The sequence below is a fragment of the Elaeis guineensis genome, chromosome 15, assembly GCF_000442705.2.
Source record: "Elaeis guineensis isolate ETL-2024a chromosome 15, EG11, whole genome shotgun sequence".
In the NCBI taxonomy this organism is placed as follows: Eukaryota; Viridiplantae; Streptophyta; class Magnoliopsida; order Arecales; family Arecaceae; genus Elaeis; species Elaeis guineensis.
In genome coordinates this window covers 70,125,696-70,146,945 of record NC_026007.2, presented here as the reverse complement: position 1 = coordinate 70,146,945, position 21,250 = coordinate 70,125,696, and the positions used below count along the sequence as shown (strand labels likewise).

General features: G+C 36.2%; 2 protein-coding genes across 9 annotated transcripts; both read right to left on the bottom strand.

Moving 5' to 3' along the window:
• Positions 1-3,252: 3,252 nt before the first annotated feature.
• LOC105058585 (uncharacterized) lies at positions 3,253-8,506 on the bottom strand. Of its 8 annotated transcripts, XR_012137294.1 has the most exons (7): positions 7,906-8,505; positions 7,277-7,832; positions 6,300-6,792; positions 6,093-6,174; positions 4,859-5,142; positions 4,661-4,716; positions 4,381-4,450 (listed from the first exon to the last, which is right to left on the bottom strand). XR_012137294.1 is itself a non-coding variant. In XM_073249654.1 (6 exons), the coding sequence occupies exons 1-5, from the start codon at positions 8,044-8,046 to the stop codon at positions 4,672-4,674; spliced, it is 1,317 nt and encodes a 438-aa protein (XP_073105755.1). In that variant the 5' UTR covers positions 8,047-8,506; the 3' UTR covers positions 4,314-4,450; positions 4,661-4,671. The 8 variants fall into 8 exon arrangements, 5 of the variants coding, with proteins under 5 accessions (XP_073105757.1, XP_010939854.1, XP_073105754.1 ...); XR_012137292.1 differs by lacking the exons at positions 4,661-4,716; positions 4,859-5,142 and adding an exon at positions 3,253-3,528 and having other exon boundaries at positions 3,701-4,450; positions 7,906-8,500; XM_073249654.1 differs by lacking the exon at positions 4,859-5,142 and having other exon boundaries at positions 4,314-4,450; positions 7,906-8,506.
• Positions 8,507-9,603: 1,097 nt separating this feature from the next.
• On the bottom strand, positions 9,604-15,993 carry LOC105058584 (DNA repair protein RAD51 homolog). Its single transcript, XM_010941550.4, is given in 10 exon segments — positions 9,604-10,006; positions 10,099-10,220; positions 10,474-10,603; positions 11,906-11,942; positions 11,945-12,018; positions 12,102-12,196; positions 12,602-12,693; positions 12,812-12,922; positions 13,037-13,181; positions 15,620-15,993. Coding segments are annotated over 10 exon segments (1,026 nt in total). The 5' UTR covers positions 15,716-15,993; the 3' UTR covers positions 9,604-9,882.
• Between the last annotated feature and the right edge of the window lie 5,257 nt (positions 15,994-21,250).

Genomic DNA, 21,250 nt, shown 5'->3' with positions numbered 1-21,250 from the left:
ATGGAAATTTGAATTGAAAAAAAAAAAACATTTTGGTGAAATAATGAAATGGTAAAATGATAGTTCCTATTACCATTATGTAACAGTAATGCAATAATGTGGGACAATTATGTATATATAAAATTAAAAGGGACTCCGTGAAACCAGCGTAGTGATCATTATTTAGAACCATAACTTTGTGTAATGCAATTATATGTGTGTTTGCATATATCTATATATAGACAACCACATCTAAACTACCACAGTTTTCTTCGTTCAAAAATGTGGAAATCATTATTAACGTATTAATGACTTTTGGTTGTAGTTTCTACTATACATAACTTGTTGTTTTAGATGAGGTCCTGAATTGTTACAAATGGTATTCAAGCAATCTTATTTTATAACTTATGTTAGCTAGCATGGGGCTGATCATGGTCAATCGTGATGTTTATAATTGGATTTGACTACGTATAGAACCTGGTCCTAGAAGTTAAGTGATAAACATGGGAAATATATCTTAACACAATAGATGTCCTCCTATCAAGAGGGAAGTGTTCGATGAACGATCATGATCCGATCAACCAAAAAAAATGGAAACAGAAGATTCAAACATAGGAAATGAGCCCAGCCTACAAGAAGGGACTAACCTAGCCTACAACGAATGCAGATGCACAGCCCAACCAAATAGAATTGGGTTATCTCAATATAGGCCCACTAACTGCAGGCCTGAGCTCAGATGAACAATTTGAAACATGGGTCTAGGCCAATGTAGATTGGTTGTTTGATGGAAGCCTTCTTGAAGACAAACAGATAGTTTTAACTCGAGAACACGTTGCTGAGTTAAATTTTTTATATATGTTAGCGTCATTATCTCAACATATGTACATATATTTAGTGAGACTTTTAAAGTTTAATGTAAAAGTAGAGATTTTTAGATGAAAAGGAGACGAGGCCGACAAAAGTCGTACACTAATCTTCAGAAACAAGACATTGATGTTGGATAGGGGTGAAATAGAAGTTTTCTTTTTCCCTTTTTGGGCTGGTATAAGTGGGCTGACTAAGAGGCCACTTCGCTGGAATGCCTTCGTCTTAGCTTGATGCTAACCTGTGACATGTCTCCTACATGGGTGATGTGGTGGCCATCCCGGTGGTACGGCACTCTGCACTCCTACAACCTCATTGCATGCATGCACTAGGTGCAATTGGATCATGCAAATCCCACGGTGGATAACACGCCACACGATGCTTTATATTTCATCGATTTTTGATTGCGCGTTCTCTACCGTGCATATGCTCTGAGATTTGCCTGATTCACTTGCACCTAGTGCATGCAATAATTTTTCGCACGACAAAGCATTTATTTTCACAAAAAAAAAAAAAGAAAAAAAATTGCATCAGATTACATGCGTCCGCATGCACACGCCTAGTCCTATAGAGAGAGAGAGAGAGAGAGAGGGCAGAACCAGGTCGTGTTCAGAAGAAGCCTTGGATCGACAAATCCTGACCGAACCTGAGCCAGCAGGCCTTATAATGAGAACCGATCTTAAAACTTGGGCCACCCGTTGCCCTTACAGACCACCCAGCCCACCTGTCAGAAACCAGCATATGGTCTCCAAATCTTGAGAATGCCCTAAATCTTTCCACTGTTATGGAAGGAAGAGAAACCGTGACCTATGCTGCTTCAGGCCCTACTCCAGATTTCATTCTACTGTTGGCCAATTTTTGTTCAAATTGACAAAAAGATATCCTCTTTCGGCCTAAATACTCATGAATTCATTTTAGGCTTGTAGTGCCCAATTAGATGATGATGATGATGATGACGACGACGACGAAAACCATGAGAAGGATGATGATGACAATAATCAATATCTCACACTATATTGAAAAGCATAAGTTGGGCTTTTTAGGCTTCACTTGTATCATAATACGAGAACAAGTAATCTGTTATTGGCGCATATATATATATACTCTAATAATTATAGGTAAAATTGGAAGTACAATTTCCAATTCAATTTCGCCATGCTAAACCTATATGAAAAGGGATTTAAATGTTGCTAGACTACCAAGAGTCCAACAGGATAACTCTTTTCAAGTTGGGATTTCTAGGTTTTTGTGCGTAACATATCCTCCAAAGATCCAACAAAACAAAATATTGAACAAATCTAGTAAGTAAAGCTTAAACAATTTCATGAGAAAGGTAATAAGCATGTAATTCACACTTAACTTTCAAAAAAACTTGCCCTTTACTCAAAATCTTATAGCCATGCACATTTGTACATGCATTATGACAAGCCACACTAAAAGAGAGTACATTTAAATTATACGATTCACACAATAGGATACTATTTATGCTATGCAAGGACATAGACATGCACATGCATGCACGCATGCTCATGCAAGCATTCACGGATCCTCATGCACGTGCTCAGGCAAAATACAATATCCTAAAGCCTAAACAATGGCAATTAGCTTAATTCAAGTACATGACACATACTAGAATTCAAATTTAACAGCTAGAAAGGCAAAAAGTCGTCGGGAACTCCCATGCCATGCGCCAAAAATGTGGACTTGAGACTCTCATCTCCTTGCCGTGCCATTTGGCTCAAGGAATGCAAACTAACCGGGTCTTAATAAGATTTTAAGAAGCACTGAAGGAAAGGACAAAGAGGCAATCCAACGCCAGGGCTGGGTTTGTCACCTGGTATGCCTGTAGATGCCGCCATACTGACTGCTTTGCTTTTTAATCTTTGAGTGGTTGTAGGATTCTGATCCTTCCTCCTTTTCTTCTTCTTTTTTTTTTTTTTTTTTTTTTTTTTTTTTTTTTTTTTTTTGGTTGTTGTGTGTGTGCGCTTTCCCCTACATCCATTGCACTGCAGTCGAGCCTTCCACAGCCTGCAGCCAAATTAAGACCAGAAGGACAACCTCACATGGCATCCTGCTGCCATCCTCCACTGTTTGCTTCTTTCTTCTTTTGGCAGTACGTTCTTTTCTAAAATCTCCCTCCCTTTCAAATTTCAATCAAACAACTCTCTCTCTCTCTCTAAGATGGCACAGAGCTTAACTCTTGTGAATCTCGACAACCAGAAATTTACATGAAAATGAGAACACAAGTTATCTCAGTCAAAGAAGCACAAATATCAAGAGAGCTTGGCAATCTACCACTTGTTGTGGTGAATGGATAAGTTATTTGTAGCAGTGTTTTAATTATAATCAATGACCAGAGATGAAATGCTTAATCACTAGGTGCTGAAGATAAAATAACAGTAGATTGGAGGGACAGACAATGTGTCCAATTAATATAAAAAAAATTCAGATTACAATATAATATTGCTATAGAATAGCAGTTGTCCATTTAATAAGAAAATGTTTAGATTGCAATATAAGACTGCAAAAGAATAGGAGTTGCAATGCAACGCAGAGTTCCAAATGACTCCTGAATTAACGCCTGTGGTGATTGTTTGCGAGAACAGGTTAACTCCTGCACCCTAAAGCAACATCTTCAAGGCCAATATCTCAGCTCTCTGTGGGTGACCAATATCAACGAGAACCCTGACAATAAAATGCAATGATGGAAAAGAACCTAACTCAAACATCCAAAGATCTGTGCTCAAACAGATTAAGGTATACTGATATAAGAAAAATAAGATTACATATTGTTAAACACTTCATTATAATGTTTAGTGGTTAAAAAATATATGAGATGGTCATTGACAGATCTTACAAGCATGATAAAGCCAAGGTGTGCAACTTTAATTTCATTAGAGAGCCCTGTTCCTTCGATGACAGGAAGAAACTTGATGCCCGGCCAAAGTGCCCGTATTGTTTATCGCAATGTACAAACCACCGATCTAATCTGTCCAAAGGAAAGGGTTAGCATGAGTTGCCTAATTTGCACATTGTTGCCTGGCCTAGTGATTTTAGTCACAATGAAAAGGATTTAGCTCACTAAAAATGATAAGATTTCCCACAACAATATTTCCCCTTGTCACACTTTCTTTATCCCAGAAATGCCAATCCAACGGCAATAGCAGCATCTGTCTGTGATCCTCATGAGGCTTATAAAAATACAAATTTGGAGTCCATCAGACCAGCTTTCTTCCCTCGAATAAAACAAGAAAGAAACTGACCAGATCCAGTCATGAGTGGACCCTTCTGCTGCCTTCTTAGGCTCTGGAAACATTTAAGGAAAAGAAAGGGTTCTGGTTCTGGGTATTGGGATGGAAAGGAAACAGTCTTCGCTATGTTTGTTTTAGAGGGGGTTGTTACAGGGAAAACAGCCACAGGATCTGTGGCCAGAGAAATGAGAGCTGTGCTGTGACTTCATCTTCTGTGCTTGCTCTGAGGCTTTTTGCAACTGATGTGAATGCTGCAGCTGGGCTGCTGCTCTCCATTCCTCAGCTCTTCTATGAACAATTGCCATTCTTTTCATCAGCTTCTCTTCCAAACTAGATCTCATCTTCTGTATCTTCACCTACAGACATAAATAACAAATCCGCACTATAAGATACATAGAATCCATGATTACTCTGCACCAATGAGAAAATTTTGGTCACAGTCAGTAGATTGGATTGTCTAAGTGGCACCATCACTTTGGCATATCCCTTCTTAATCAGTCCAAGGTCAACAGTCAATAGTCGTTTATCACTCTACCAATGAACATTTGTCACATGAAGATGCCTACCATTCAGAACATCAGATTTTTCGATACCATCCGCTAGCTACATACACCACACTGAGCTACACCATGGAGGAAGGAAAGTACATGAGTTGCTAGTAGCTGAATATACTACTCAAAGGGATCCACAAAGCAATGCATTACTTTAGTAGAAGGAAACAAAACATTGAGTCATCTAAAAAAAGCCAAATGATGTTCTCATACCAGGACCCTTCACATGACCTAGTAGCTCCAAAAATCTTATTGACTTTGAAGAACATCCATCCAAATTTTCTGTCCTCATAAAGTTGTTAGCATTAGTCTAAAGGAAACTAAAGAGAGTTTAATAGTACATGTGAGTTGGAGGGAAGTGGAGGGAAATGCAGACACGCGGGAAAAGGAGAGACAGCCATAGAGAGAGGTAGGGGCTCGAGGAATAGAAACAACCGACATGCTTTCCAGCTCTTCAAAATAATTCAAAGCTTAGCCAGATATCCAGCAAAAAGACACTGCAAACAAAGCTACAATAAAGTGGTGAACAGCAGTAGACCAGTCCATCCTGTACTTAAAACTATTTAAATAGAAGGACATGGATATTTGTGTCATTTTGGAAAAGACTGAACACAGCCCCAACTTTCATCAAATTTCATCCTGGTGGCTTTCTCAAAATTAAAAAAGAAACATCCTGATAGTAGTAGGATAGGTCCATGATCAGATGTAGAGAAACCATTGTCCAGGAGGGTTAGAAGAACTAGTACATTTGGACCAAAAAAAATTGGATCTTTGAAGGCACCACTCTGTATTCACACTCACCACCGCTGGGCAAAGGCATATATATAATAGAATTAAGGATGCATGGAGTATTAGGATCACCATCCTAGCATATGCATCGTATCTGACATGGGAATGTCAATGCGAATGCCAGAATCAAAAGAACAAGGTTGGAATTTACCAACCAGTATACATAGTTCTCGGATATTCTATAGATAACCATCTGTGTCAAAAATTTTGTTCAGGAAATTGTTGAATTAAAACCGTGAAGAACTCCTGGATTTGTATTAGAAATTAGATCAGTTGTTAAGCATTCTAAAGATCTAAGATATTCATATTTTTCAACATAATAGTAAGGTGACATTATTAAGATCATATTTTGATTCCATAATAATTGCAAATTTATAGCAAAAACCATTTTTATAGGGGGGGGGGGTGTGATCTCATTTTTCTCAGGTTTAAATCATATTGGCAAAATCTTGAAAAGTATCAAAGTGTGAATAACATAAAATGTCCCTCCAAGTTGATAAAGTTTTTATCTGTGCATTAATAATTACTATAAATCAAAAGAGGAGGGATTTCCATCAAAAAAGTCAAAAGAGGAGGGAAAGTTCAAAAGTTAAAACTTTAAAATAAGTTAAAAATATAGAACCATTAAAAAAAAAAAGACAAATTTTCATCACACTACCTCCAACTTTCTAGACTGTGCTTCTGCTTTAGCACTCTCAAGATTTACCCAGGCTTGAATTTTTGCTTCTTCTCTTTGATATCTGGAAAACAGATAAAAAAAAAAAGAACTTAACATGACCCTGAGAGATTGGATCTTTAAACAACAACAATACAAGATGTTGCATGCCAAAACAAGATCATACTAAATTTTATTTAAGCAGTTCACCTGATGCAGCTCTTGCTCTTCTCCTCCTCTTCCCATGCTAAAGCTCTGGATTCAGCAATGCTCTTCCTCCCACCACTTGTCTCAAAATGCCTCAAACTCTGTGACACCTCCACTTCCTCCTCTTCCCTTGAGCTCCAATTTGAAACCATAGAATCATATTGAGAACTGAGCTCAAGCTTGGCAAAGTGGCAGTCCTTGAGTTCAGAGATATCAATGCTGGTGTTGCAAGGCAACAAAGGTCCAGACCTGCTAGCTGGAGTGTTGTGTCTTGCCGGTGAAGAGCTCTTAATAGGAGTGTGGCATCTCGACGTGGTCAAGCTACCTAGAGGAGTCATCTCTGTTCCAACATCTCTGCGAAGAACCTCGGCAATTACTTCGGTCGCCGCATCTTTCATGGGTTCGCAGAATGAGCTTCTGAACAGAAAGCTTTCTTTAGTGGGCTCCGAGTGTCGAAAATTTTGGAAGATTGGTTCTACATTGTCCGTAAACTTATCTGCAGTGAAATTTTGTAGAAGTTTACAATTTGAGGATCAATGATCAGTTGGGCAAGATAAGAAACCTTAAACTAGTGACATATTCATTTGGTAAAACTTGGGATAGAGACACAGGTAAGTAGAGGGAGGGAGGAAGAAAAACAAAGTTCATACAGCTTGAGATAGCCATAGAAGCTTTCAACATTTTGTTCTACGAGTCATTGGGAAGAGACAGTGCAAAGAGTACTAATAGAGGTGAGATGACAAAGTTATACAAAATTCGCAACACATTGAAATTAATTCCATTGGCAGAAAAGAGTGTGCAACGTGAGCAAAATGAAGAACAGGTATTCTAATCTTTCGAAGAATTCTTTTGAATTAAAACACAGCTGAGAGCTCCCATTATCCAAAGAGGAAAAAAGTTTATTTGTTCCTACCATTTCACAGGAGATGTATATTTTTTGTTTGCGAACTAAACAAGAAGCAAAGTTTCTTGGTATCAACCTTTCAGAAGCACTTCTGATGAGGCTCCATGAAAAGCTACATTTGCGTCTAGAGGCATCACTGTCCCATGAAAGCTTGGGACAGGGGCGCTTGGGGCCTTCTCCAAACTAAGCCTCGCCTTCTCTGCAAAGACATCACCTTTCTGCTGAAAGACATCATTTTGCCTGGAAACTATTGATGGTTCTTGTGGTTTTGGTGGATGGACTGGTGATTCATGGCAGGAGCTATTGATCAACCACTTCTCTGCATCATCCCACTTGGAAGGAATGCTTTTCCTGGAGAGATGACCAGGACTAGAGCCGAAGACTAGCCTGCCAGGAGTGGAGGGAGTCTCCAATCTTCTCTGCCCCACCGAGCTCACCCCTTGTCTTCTCCTCTGAGATGAGACCTCAAGGAAGCCCCTGCTATCACTGCTGCTCTTGGTGGTCATTGGGAAAGCCTTCACAAATTCTGAAGTCTCCTTAAGGTTGAGGTTGCAGAGAGGATCAGAGAAGGTGTCTGCAAATGGATTCTCTTTGCTGGTGCAGTAAAAGCTTGAGTCCCCTTGAAGAGAATCCTGGGGGAAAACAATTCAAAATAATCAATTAGCTAATGCCTTGAGAACAAGTTGAAGAGAGTGAGACCTTTACCCTCTTGGTAGATGGGAAAACAGGTGAAGCTTGCAGGTATGTTGGGGCTTTTAGGTCCATGGCGGAGAGGGTAGAGGTGATTACTGACTTGGGGGTGGAGGAATCTCTGGTTTCTTCACTTGGCTTCCTGAGTTGAATCATGTTTTCAGGGGAAAGCTTAGCCTCTTTTTAACTTCCCTCCCTCTCTTTCTCCCTCTCTTTGGCAAATGAGACCAGAACAGCAGCTGCTGCTTCTTAATTGTGACCCAAGTGGCTTTTCCCCAAAAGTTACAACAGCAGCATTCCTTTTGTAGACACTGCTAAAGCCCAGGAAGAGAAGGGAGGTGAACAAGAGATTGTATTAAAAGAAAAAAGCTTTGGGAGGTGATATACTGCAAAAAGGGTAGTCTAAAGGCTTGGGAAAGTTTCTTGCTTGGCCCTCAGATATGGTCCAGAGGAATATGATAACCAGCCTTCTTGCTTGCCACCTTGAAGACTGCAAGTATCATTGCTTCTACGCTAATGATCTATAATATAACCAGGGCCCAACTTAAAGTGATGAGAAAAGGTAGTGATCAATATCACCATGCACAGAAATAGAGAAAATTAATGGTGTGAATTCATTTAATAAACATGAATCCTTTAAGACAGTCTTCTGAGTGAGTTGTTTGAGTTTGCCTGTATATAAACTAGAAGACAACGCGGTCTCCAACGTCTATCCAAGGAGGCAACCTCATTTTGTCTACCAAATCCTCAAAGTCCATGAGTGAGATGTCCAATGCATTTTGGAGGCTCGAGAGAACCATGACTGGATTGGCTGCTGAGTTTACTCTTTAAAGCAGTGGGTGACACCTCACGGAAATATAATGTCCTTTTTGCACCCAAAAAATTAAAATAATGTCCCTTCGGTATTTAAGTGCACTTAGTTACAAAGAACCTGCTTCCTGTTTACAGACTATGATAGTGCAGACAGTCTAATAGATGAGCTACAGTTTTTGTTTTCACCACCAAAAAATCAATTATAACAGATCCATATTGCAATTTTTGTGTATCAAATTGAGCTGGCTCATTATGGAAATTTCCTGAACAATAATAATGAGATAAGTGGAAAACTAGGAATTCACAATCATAGCCAGTAACACAACATGATCCTCAAGTATGATCCTTAACTTATTTTGTTATCCAGTGTCAATCATACTGTAAACTTATTTTGTAATCCAGTGTCAATCATACTGTATGAATGGTTGTGATGGATGGCAGTTTCGTCACTAGGAAAAATGAAAGCAAATTCACACCCTCCTTGCTCCTAAATCTACTATAGCTACCAAAGAGGGGTAGGCTGTGCTGGAAGCTTAGTTGCCAAATGCACACAAAACAACACCTAAGCTCGCAGTCGTAAGCTGTGCTGTCTATAGGGTAGGGACAATCTAAGATACAGATGGCACCTGCTTCTGAAAAGCCCAACAGAGTTACAATGAAAGTGACATGGGAAGTAGAAAATGGGAACAGTGGTAACAGTTCTTAGTTGTGTTTCTTGATGTGTTGTGGAATCTTAAACCAGCAATAGTATTTGTTTCCAATGTGAATAATATTAAATCAATCTCCAAAGTCTTTAAGTCTAAATGTCTGCATCGACATGCATGTAACATCAAGCAGCAATGACACACTTTTGAGATTTAACCATCTCATAACCAAATGAACAGAACATCAATATGAACATTGAAATAGAAAGGCGAGTATATTTTAAACTACAAAATAGCAGAATGCATTGAAGCGTTGAGTACAGTGAAACATACAAAAATTACATTCAGAAAGTCATAGATATTCAAATCAACCCATGAAGACTCACCCTACACTTACATTTACAAACTTTCCAAATTTGGTATGGATTTGAACAAAACTAAGCTGCTGCTAGTTGGCTAAGCAGCTGACATGTGTATTAGCACATTTTGAATTCAATGGGTTGATGAAGTATGGATAAGATGACAGTTTCACTGATCAATCCTTTACATCTGTAACACCTTCTGAAGATATCTGGAACCGTGCTTCAGCTTCTGCCAAACATGGCGAGCTTATTACTTTACAGATGCGCTCCTCACCCCTTCCCTTGCGAAGAGCAAGCCTGGTTTATATGACAAAACAAAGAATTCAAGGAATGCATAAAGATAAAGGCACAAAAGGGAGAAAGATCGTTATTTCATCTCATTGAAGGACCTTGTTGTAGAGGCATGTGCCATGATGTTCCCGCCAATAGGTTTGATTTGTGGCCCGGCAAAAATTGCAGACCCATCTACTTGAGCAACAACTTGATTGGTGATAACTACCGCAACACCAAACTACACTCAGAGATAACATTAAGGAAATGAGCATGCAGAAATAAAAGAAGTTAATCCTGCAAGTAGATCCATCTAATGTAGTAAGGCTGATGATACATTCTGCCTTCAGAATTGGTTATGCAAACCCTACTGAAGGGACCAAACCCGACAACAGAGTTTGCTTGAGCATTGGACTGCAAAAAATGATCCACCTCCCACCCCTTCTGACAAAATAAAATGAAATAAATAAGTAAACTAAATTGATGCCTATAACCTCATCTGCCAACTTCTGAAGGCTCCTCAGGAACTTTGCCAGATGCATTTGCCTTGCCGACAGTTCTCCCCTTCCAGAAAAATCTGTTCTGTAAAGAGCCGTGGCACTGTCCACTATCATAAGAGCAAACCTACAAAGTATAAACCCCAAATCAGCAATATCCGAGAATATTTTAGATGTTATGTTTTTGAGTACATATAATGGAACAACTTTTCAAAGCTGAAATGATACGTGAAGTGTAAGAATCTTCAAGTTACTTAGAAGGCAAAAATGATAGGACAAATTGATAACCAGTAGTTAATATGGAGTTAATAAAAAAAAATCATAAGACATGAAAATTAAGGGTCTGTTTGGTATTATTGTTGCTTTTGTATCTTTGCTTCCCTACAAGTAGGTAAAATCCTACAGAGACTGATGCTCCATATAGCATTTGCATGGCACTTCTGCCAGTCCTCGCTATAATTTTCACTTTTTTAAGTATACAAATCTGTGCTGCCAAAAGCTCTAAAGGTTTTAAAACAATTTAAAAACAAAAGGGCTTCGTCATGCATACTTGGTCAGTTTAGTTCAATTTTCTTGGGTTTTTGAAAATCAAAGCAGGAAACAAAAAGCAATAACAAACGGGCCTAAATTTTCTCCAATCCAAATAACCTAAGACGACTATTTTCCTGCATTTCAGAACGTACATTATAATGCAATAATAATGAAAAAGTCCATCGTATCACATGCCAGCTAGCAATTATCATTTCCTTATGGTTATAGTGATGGTTTTAGAAGTCATCTAAAGCTTTGCCATCATCTGAATACATAAGTAGGACCTTGCATATTGCCTCCGCAATCTTTATCGCCATTCACCTATTATGACATCTATTGATTTCTATCTGCACAACCACTGCACTTTCCAAAATCCTCCCATGAAATCAGTGGCTTGAAACCAAGCATTTTGGAAAGTAATTACTATCTCACAACCAAACTATCTAACCATGTAAACTACTCATTTTACATGCAGAGTCAGCACATAATGGATATATTCAATTAAATATTTCAGGACCACTCTTTACCCTTATATTTCTATAATAGTTGATTAGCTATGCACTCCCTTCAGGACAACATGTAATGAATTTTAACTACTAGATAACATATTCAATCATAATTCGATACATGGAAACATATTGAGCTATTTCTTCTCTAAACAATTGTTGAATGGAAAAAAGGGGGGAAATTTGTGAATGGCCTCTAATGATTGAAAAAATTATTACACATCAACAAGGGAAGCAAGCATATCAGATTAGATGGTTCTACAACTTAATATTGAATGTCTGAATCCTAATTAGTGAAGCCATATGTTAAGGAAATATATAGGAATGCTTGCATGAAGGTCAAATATAAGTACATCACAGAAAAATAGAGTAGGCCAAGAGAAGGAAAATGCCTGGTTTCCACCATCATTGAAGCTGCTTCCAGCAAAGCCTTGATTGATGGTCAGTATTATATGCTCTTGCATAAGCTACATTCTCCAGAACATCAGCACCATTCAATCCAAACCTGTGAATGTTGAGCATATGCTCATCAATAATCCAGTGTCAATAACTGAACGCTTTATATTGTTGCAATGACATCAATAATACCTATCTGCAATCTGCAGGAGTCTTTGTGGCCTGAAGGTGCCCTCTGCATCAATATACATTGCCTTCCCTTCACCACCACCTTGATCCAATGGGAGCTGAAAATAAAATTGCCCAGGATTAGGTCATCTATTCTCTCTCTCTCTCTCTCACACACACACACAGAGAAAGTAGAACATTAGTCTCAAGAAATAGTAGCTAAAGAACAAAAAGAAAGAAATCAAGTACTTTAAAAAAACCTAGAGTGCGAGATACATGGGTGCAAATTTCAGGAAGCTCTCCCATCTTTGTTTCCAACCAAGGCTCATACATATGGACTCTTAAATGTTAACACACGTTGATTAGGTTATCAAGTCTAATATTACATGTCTGACTTAGACACAAGCACACATATCAATGCCAAAATAAATTAAAATTACCATGGAAAATTAATGAATAATCAACAATAACATGCCGAAATCACATAAAGCTGAAACCAGAGTGAGCAATGAAAGATTTCTTACCTGACAAGTGACACAAAGAGTGTGGCACAACTGGGTCTTTCCAGAGCGAAACTCGCCATATATTTCAGTAATGGACCCTGTTTCAATGCCACCTGTTCACAGCTGACCGCGGTAAGTTAAAGAAACATAAGAAGTATTTCTAACAGGTTAGCCATCCTGAGTTACTCTTTCACAAAGAAAAAATCTAAAATTTATCAATAAGAAAAGTACCCTCTAAAATCTTATCAAGCTCACTTGAGCCAGATGTGATTTGAATGATTTCAAGCCTTTGCGCATGAAGCTGGCTAGCACTAGTAAAGCCCAAAGGAACCAGCTTTGAAGCTGTCAAAAAAATGATCCATAATTATTTTTGTTATTCTTATTGATGATGTAACTCATTTGTAAGACAAAATTGTGCAATTACAAAACAATAACATGGAAGACAAAGATGGATACCTGCTTCAATGATCTTGTCAACTTTTGCCTCACTTAACCCTTTAATTTGCAAGATACCTTTTCTTGGTGAATATGCAACAGATTCCACAGTACAGAGACCAGCATCCTTCAGCTTTTTTACATCGAGGGCAGCTATCCCAGATGCCTAGGTAATACATAATGATAAGACAAATAAATATAGCCACTATTGAGAAGTTAAAATACCAAACTATGACGAAATGTTTCAATCAACAGGGATAATTTTATGTGGCATGAACATTTGGAATGAGTGGGATTTCATATACCACAATTCACATGATAAACAAATGAAGCTTTAAGCTTATCTCTTCCATTGCAGATCTTAAATCTGCATAAGGAGGCAGAATCAGATTGACTTATGGCTATGTTCTACCTAGAACCTATTATATAATGTTCTATCTGTCGTGAGGCAGGTTTCTCCTATTGTTTCAGACCATAGGAATCATAAGAACTCTACTGAAATGGGTAAAAGATAGACCCATCAAGCATACATGCAGTAGGACAGCAATGGGGGTTATCCTTTTCTTCCAGTATAAAACTGTAATACAATTTGCACTGCAACAGAAGAAATCTAATCCAATGTATCCAGCACCAAAAGGAAATTGAAATGGCATCTTATATGAAGAACTTGTGCTTTCATATTTGAGCTAGTATCATCTCTGACACATTGTATAATATTTGTTAATGCTACCCAAAATATAACAGTTTTTGATGCCTGCAAATTAGTATATTTAATTGCATAATAACAGATAATCTGTGTTAGCTGAAATATTTGGCATGCTTACTGAATGACTGGTTCATGGAGTTACTGAAGATGTTACTTCTATGTTGGTTATTGAAAATTTGAAACTACTTGGTGCATGACAATTTCTGTAGATATATATGGTCTTTGATTATGAGTAGCCCCTCACTAGCATCAGTTACAAAAGTTCAGCTATGTAACCATCTAACTGAACTTCCTGAAAACCCTACAATTGCAGGACTTGTCCTACATGACTGTAGGACAAGTTGCAGATTGCAGCTGAAATAACAATGCTGGAGTTGCATGATTTAGGTATCCTTATGTCTGTTGCAATTGACAAAGTGCTATACCTTGACCTACAATACCAGCTACAAGCAGAACACAGCAGATAACTTCAATTGTGGTACCCAAAGCAACAATCCCTGCTACAAAAAATCCTGGCAAACCAAGAGGCTCTAAATGCATAGATATTGTTACAAGTTTTTTTCTTAAAAATCAATATTACTCTGTGTTCATGCATACCATTTAGAATATTCAGAGATCGGCATGCCAAACAGTGAGAAGAACTTGAACAATGGGCACACGTCCAAGTTATTCTTCTCAGTGCAAACCTAAAAATCAGGATCAACCAATATCTGCTATTACACTCATAATCAAGTGACGTTTGGGATTAACATGGAGGAAGTGAAATCTTTAAATTTGGCAGAAATTCAAGATGAAGTCCAGAAAACATCAAAGTTTGACAACCATGAGGAGGCGCCTTTCTATACTTCTATAACAAAGATAGAAGGCATCGTGAACACAGTTATACAGTTACTGCTTAAAATTCAAGAATAACTGGAGATGGGTCAATAACTCAATGAAGTTTGTGATTATTTAACAATATGGTTGACCATAATTTGCTCAACTGGTTAAACTAGTCAAAACCATATCTGTAGATAAATAAAAACTTGGCTTATGAAAACCCTATCTCAAGTTTAGTAGCCAAAGCCATGCAACTAACAAGAATTTTTGACAACTCACTTCAAGGTAACCGATTCTCTTTGGATGGACTAAAAAGCCATTCCACATGCAAGAAATTAGGTAAACCCATTCATTCAAAGAATTAAACAAGCCAGGAGAACTATGAAAGGACATAAAAGAAAAGAAATAGCCATAACTGGTGCTAGATTATTATGTGGTCAGCAAATCAAGAAAGAATATCATGGTCACACAAATAAGAAATGTGTTCAAGAAAATGGGAAAAAAACACTATTGAAACATATAAAGGAAACATAATGCAGCCACAAAGATTCGGATGAAACCAGTCAAGATCTCTAGGTTTCTGAATCACACTCTATAGCGAACTCAGTATAAAAGATCGCCGATTTAGTGAGCTGAAACCTACAGAGAAATCATTTTCCCTAGCATATGATAAAAGAAGAGAAGATGTGCGCATGTAATCAAGATGCTTGCAGCTAACGTAGACCGAAACCTGAAACATCCTTCTCACAAGATACGATTTTGCCTTCAAAAGCGAGGGGAAAACCCAACCCAGAGACCAAAACGGATGTACCCATTAGCATGCGATGCTGGTGGGAAGTACAGATATAAAGATTAAATCTTGACTTTGTAAACATGACATTCCTTCCAAAAGGGGATAAAAAACTCATCTAAAGAGAAATTGGGCGATCCCCGTTTGCCTGCAAGCACTGCTGGTTATCAAGATGCAGAAAAGGCGCGACCTTAATAGGATCCAGTGCAGCGGAATAGAAATCTATGGTTCTGTTGTGGAAAAATAGGGTTTTAGGGAAAGTGCAGGTGGGTTCTTGAGAGGGAGATACCTGGAGCTGCTCGATAGGGAAGGGGCCGTGCTGCATGTCTTCGATCTCTTGCTCTTCCTCCACCATTTTCTGGCGTCTCTGCTGCTGCGCCGCCATGGCTACGGACAGAGCGAGAAGGGGGAGGAGATGGAGAGGGAGAAGAACAAGGATTCAAACAATTCTAGGGCGCCAAACGCCTACCAGAGATTCACGAAATGAGTTGTCCCATCGGGTGAAAGATAAAGATGCGAAGCTGGAAGTCATTTTTTCCAGAGTCACCAAATATAAGATCCCTGCTTTTGGTCCCTCCATCATGTTCCATATTGGGCCGGTCACGAGCTTTCACTTCGATCTATCTCCTCGCGAACACTGTTATAACGTATTTTTATCTAGAAATCTAGACCAACAGTCCCAAAATTTTCTCTAAAACTCCAAACAAGGTGCTCAGAGCTCCACCTACTTTCTTAAAAGTTGGTCAGCCAGTTTTTACGAGTCTAAAGATCCATCTTACTGGTTAGAAAGAAAGCTGTGATTACAAGACGTGCAGCTAAATTTCTCATTTAGTCTGATTGATTGTGATGCATAATGATGAGAGGGATCCAGGTCCATATTGATTGCCAATTACTCCTTGGATTTATTTTCATACCCCTATAGTGGTGGCCTAAGTCAAATGACTAATTGGTATAGGACTTCGATTGATATGAGCCGGAATGCTTGGATTTTCAGTTTCTCCCTCTCATGTTAGCCGATTTATGTCAGCATGGAGATGAATGATGACTCGCAAGTACGTTATTTGATCACTATCTATCTCTTTGGTGGTGAGCTTGCTGATAGGATTCTTACTATCTCTATCCCTATCTATCGAAAATTTGAGGGTGTGCTGTCGGTCTTACTACCTCAAGGTCCCTGCTAGGGACCTCATAGCGATGAGTATGCCATTGCCAAAAAGGATGATCGAGATTGCTTAGATCTGAAGAGTGGCTATTTATCCAGAGTCAGATTCTTCCTCTAGAAGGTTGCCTAGGACCGACTGCTGACTTGGACACTTTTCAATGACAGAAATATAGAGCTTTCGATTGCCTACTTAATTTGCAGGTTGGAGGATGAGTCGATGGAGCATATACCCTGCTTCATTATCCAAGGACATGTTTGATTTGGGGGATGATGAATGGCTAGCCTTAGGGGGCAATAAATAGCTCCTGGCTTTCCTTCTTCTTGGATGCAATCTGCTGGAGTATGACAAAGGGCCAGTCCTCGGATGGTAGGATGGCGTATGTCGCCTTTCATATTTGATTATCCAGGAACAGCTTGGTCTTTGATGCGAGATTGTGCCTGCATATCGAGTATTGGAGAGAGCCTATTGTCTTGCTAAGGAGTGCAACCATTTTAATGTTTGTCACTCCAAGTTTTTGAGACTTCCTTGCTGCGCATGTAGCAATTCAGATGGTTCTTTTGATTTCTGGGAGCCCCCTCCATCGGAGTTTGTCAAGATCAATTTTAATGGTAGTATTAGAATGGCAGAGATAGTGCAGGCTACATCATCTGGAGCTCGAATGCCAAACTACTGGCTGCTGGAGGCTCACACCTTTTTGAGCTATCGATCTTTAAAGTAGAGCTCCGTGCCGTTTGGGTGGGCATCATCTGTGTACCATAGAAGCTGCGGGCAGAAAAGATCTTATTGAGGGTGTCTTAACCACAGTCACTGGTTGGATATAGGATGAGATGAAGTATCTGAAAGTTTATCTGCTGCTCTGTGACATCTAGAGGTTCCTCTGTCATTCCATTGCGATGACTATTCGACATGTCTTCCAAAAGACGAATAACATCGGATTGCTTCCTCTGTTGCCGATCACACTGGAGATTGGACTTGATGTCAAGGTGATGATTGTCCAGAGATTTTGCATGATATTTTGTATTCTAATTTTTTAGACTGTACTTATATTTGAATGGTGTGATCATCCGCTTATACCAAAAAAAAAATCCATATCAAATTAGTAGAAATATTTATATACCTTAAGGATTTGTTTGATTTGGACTTCGGTATGGTGGTAATGGATCAAGTTGCTGTACCAAGTCTTTATACATTTTAAACTTACCATCCAACTTGCTAGTGGGTCTAAAACGTCTGACCCAAGCCCGACCCAAGGTCCACCAGTGAAGCCAGGCCCTGACTTAGGGTTCACCTCAAGTGCAAGTTTGGCTTTCTCAATCTTTGTTCTCCCAAAATATATGCAATTTGATTAGTTGATCTAGAGGTTCATATCACTCTTTTATCTAAAATTATATTACATTGATTTTTACATATGTTTTCGTAATCAATTATTTGAGAAGTCTTGACCTCAGAGCTAGATTTGGGCTCCAATCCTGATTAAGCTTGACTTAAGTTTGGGCTTCAAAGTAGAATCGGGCTAGGCAAAGTATTGATATGAGCCCAACCTAAAGTTCCCTTGAGATTTATTTTTAAGTCCAAACCTGATTTAAACTGCTTCAAGCCTAATGACCTTGCATATGGCCCTTTTCAAAATGGACCCACTTCGATAGGCTTTGGGCCAGTTTAGGCCCACTTTGAACCAGGGACGGCTCAACACATTAGAAGGTCTAAAGCTAAATACTAAAATATAATTTTTTTTCTATTGAACTTTATATAAATTTTTTATTGAAATTTTATTTTTCTAACTTTTTAGATGCAAAATTGTTAATTAAATTTTTATAATCAAGTTCTTCTAATATTTCTTTTTCAATTAATAATATAGCCAATCCATTTAATTTTTCTTGAACATTATTGATCTTAAGTAAAATTTTATTAATTTTAGTTTTGAAAAACTTCTTTCTATCGAAGCAACGCTTATTAAAATTATTAATATTATTTAAAAGTAATATGTGCATTTGAAAAAGACTCGAGTCATTTTATATGATTGAGTATGTCCATTGGATTGTTATCTTCCACTTGTATAATTTTTTTAAAAAATTTTAGCTCTGAAAATAAATCTAAACCATCAATATCAGAGTAGTTATTATATTTTAAAGAATATTCAAAATAAAGATAATATTCTTTAAACTATCATTATCTAATGACTTCAATTTTTTATCATTAAATAGAAAATTAAAAATATTTTATATATTTTAAATTGTTCAAATCTATTTTGGAGTAAAAAAATTGCTTGATCTACTGTATATAAAAAATAATCATTTTTAAATAATTTTCAAGAGATTTTGTTATTTCATTGTCAAGATTCTTATCAAATTATTTTTTTTATCAATGATACGTTTATCATAAAATTTAAATTTATTTTCATTTCAGATACAATTTCTTTAGATAAATTACAGTGGATGCAAATCTATTTTTGCTATATTTTTTAAAAGAAAAATAATTTTTTAGTTATTTTATAGCAATATCAATATGCATATCTTTTGATTGTAAATTTTTATTAACCGAGTTAACAGCAAATAATATATCATACCAAATAGTCATACCCAACAAAAACTCAAAATTTTCAAGCTCCTATGTTGCTAGATAATTAGCTTCACTTTTAGTTTTAGGATATTCACTAACTTCTGCTAATTTTAATAAAGCATCTTTTATTTATAGAGCTTGGAATTTTATTGTTTTAACACTTTCAATATGATTTTTTCAATATGTTTGTGATAATGATTTAAGGTTAGACCAGATATATTATCTTGCAAAATTTTTCATCATTTAGTAGAAGAAAAAAATAGTGAATATATATATTGTGCTACTTCAAAAAATAATATAGCTTTAATGCAAAAATTAGCCATATCATAAAGTACTAAATTCAGATTATGACAACCACATAGTGTATAAAAGGATCTAGAATTTATATCTAAAAATTTTTTTTGTACTCCTTACTGTTTGTCCTTCATATTAGATCTATTATCAAATTCTTGTCCTCTTAAATTATTAATATCAAGTCTAATATATTTTATTTCATCTACAATGGCATCAAAAAGATCTTTTTGGTTGTATCAACTACTTTTAAGAATTCAAAAACATATTTCATAATTTTGATTGGACTTGATGAAATATCCACATATCGCAATATGAAAGATATTTGCTTTTTATGACTTACATCTGGAGTGCAATCAAGTATTATTGTAAAATATTTTGCTTCTATAAATTTTTTACTAATTTTTTTTAAATTTTATTTGATAATAAATTTATAAATTTATTTTGTACATTATGTTCAAGGTAATGAGTATGAATTTTATTATCTTTAATGCATCGAATATGTTCTTACATCATCGGATCGAATTGTATTTCAATTAGATTAAAAATTTTCATTATTTTCTTGATAGATTTTTTTTATTTTTTTCACGAAAAGTCAAATGATCTTTATCAAGAGTTTTTACTATAGCAAGAATTCTTAATAATATTTTTTTCTAATTTCTTCATCTCTATTTTTATTGGTTTTTGAATATTTTTATCAATTATTTTATTTTTCAACAATCTTATTTCTAAATCAATCCATGAACTCATATTAATAATATGCTCATTACTCATCTCATAACTTTTAAGCTTGGCACTAAGATTTCTCCAATCTCCAGTGCCAATATTAGCTAATTTACTAATATTAAAAGTAGAATTAAATAATTTATAACAAAAATAAAATACTCTATCCAAATTTTTTGAATAAACTAGCAATCTTTTTTCATGCTTCTCTCCGTTTGTCAACTTTTGAATATAATATATAGTAAAAAAAATCTTGAAAATTCATCTTTAAAAAAATTTATATCATTAACTTTAATTAGATATTTTTTTACTAATAAATCTTTCAAATCTGTATCAATATTTGTCCATTGACTTGGATCATAAATATTTTTAAGAATGCAATCATTTAAATTAACAAATTGGTTCTGTTCACCATGACTTTGAGAATCATTTTGAATCTCTTCATTGACTTCTTCTTGTTTTAGTATTTTATTATCATGTAATTCTAAAAGATTATTAACTTGTTAATTTAAGGAGCATTCATCAATATTTTTTGATTTATTATTTTTATTATTTATAAAAAATTATCAAGAGTTATTTTTTGAGATTATATTAAACTTTTAATTCTTCTTTTTTTTTAAGCTTTGGATAATCAAATTCATATTTTTAAGTTGACATATTTAAATTCTTATTATGAATTATCAAAAAATTTAACTATTACAATTATCTTATATTTTTTTAAATGGCTAATACAAGATCAACAATCAAAATTTTTAATTCAATGAATTAAGTGTTAAATAAAATAGAAGCAATATAATAATATAATATAAATTCTAAATTAAATAAAAAAAATCTGCAAAGGTTAGAATAATAATATCTGATTGTTAAATATTGATTGAAAATGAGATGAATAATCAACTAATTATCTTGTACTGGAGTGCAGACTGCAGAAAATATGAGTTAGAATCTTAGAAAATATTACCAATGAGAAGAATAAAAAAATAAAAAAATATTATAAATAAAAAAAATATTTTTTTATAAAAAAAATATAACTGTTGTGCATGTATCTATTGATTGAGAATTGGTATCATTAATCACAACAGATCAAATGCAACTTTATTTCTTTCACTGCATCGTTGCCATGTGTCGTGACTCGAAAATGAAAAAAAAAAAAGAAATAGACCGTCACGTGGAGACTCAAAGCT

Excerpts from the sequence above, each read along its gene's own strand:
- LOC105058585 (XM_010941552.4), bottom strand. The coding sequence starts at position 8,046 with ATGATTCAACTCAGGAAGCCAAGTGAAGAAACCAGAGATTCCTCCACC. Across the intron at positions 7,833-7,905 it reads TTTTCCCATCTACCAAGAGG|GATTCTCTTCAAGGGGACTC; the intron begins GTAAAGGTCTCA and ends GTTTTCCCCCAG. Across the intron at positions 6,175-6,299 it reads AAGAGCAAGAGCTGCATCAG|ATATCAAAGAGAAGAAGCAA; the intron begins GTGAACTGCTTA and ends TCTGTTTTCCAG.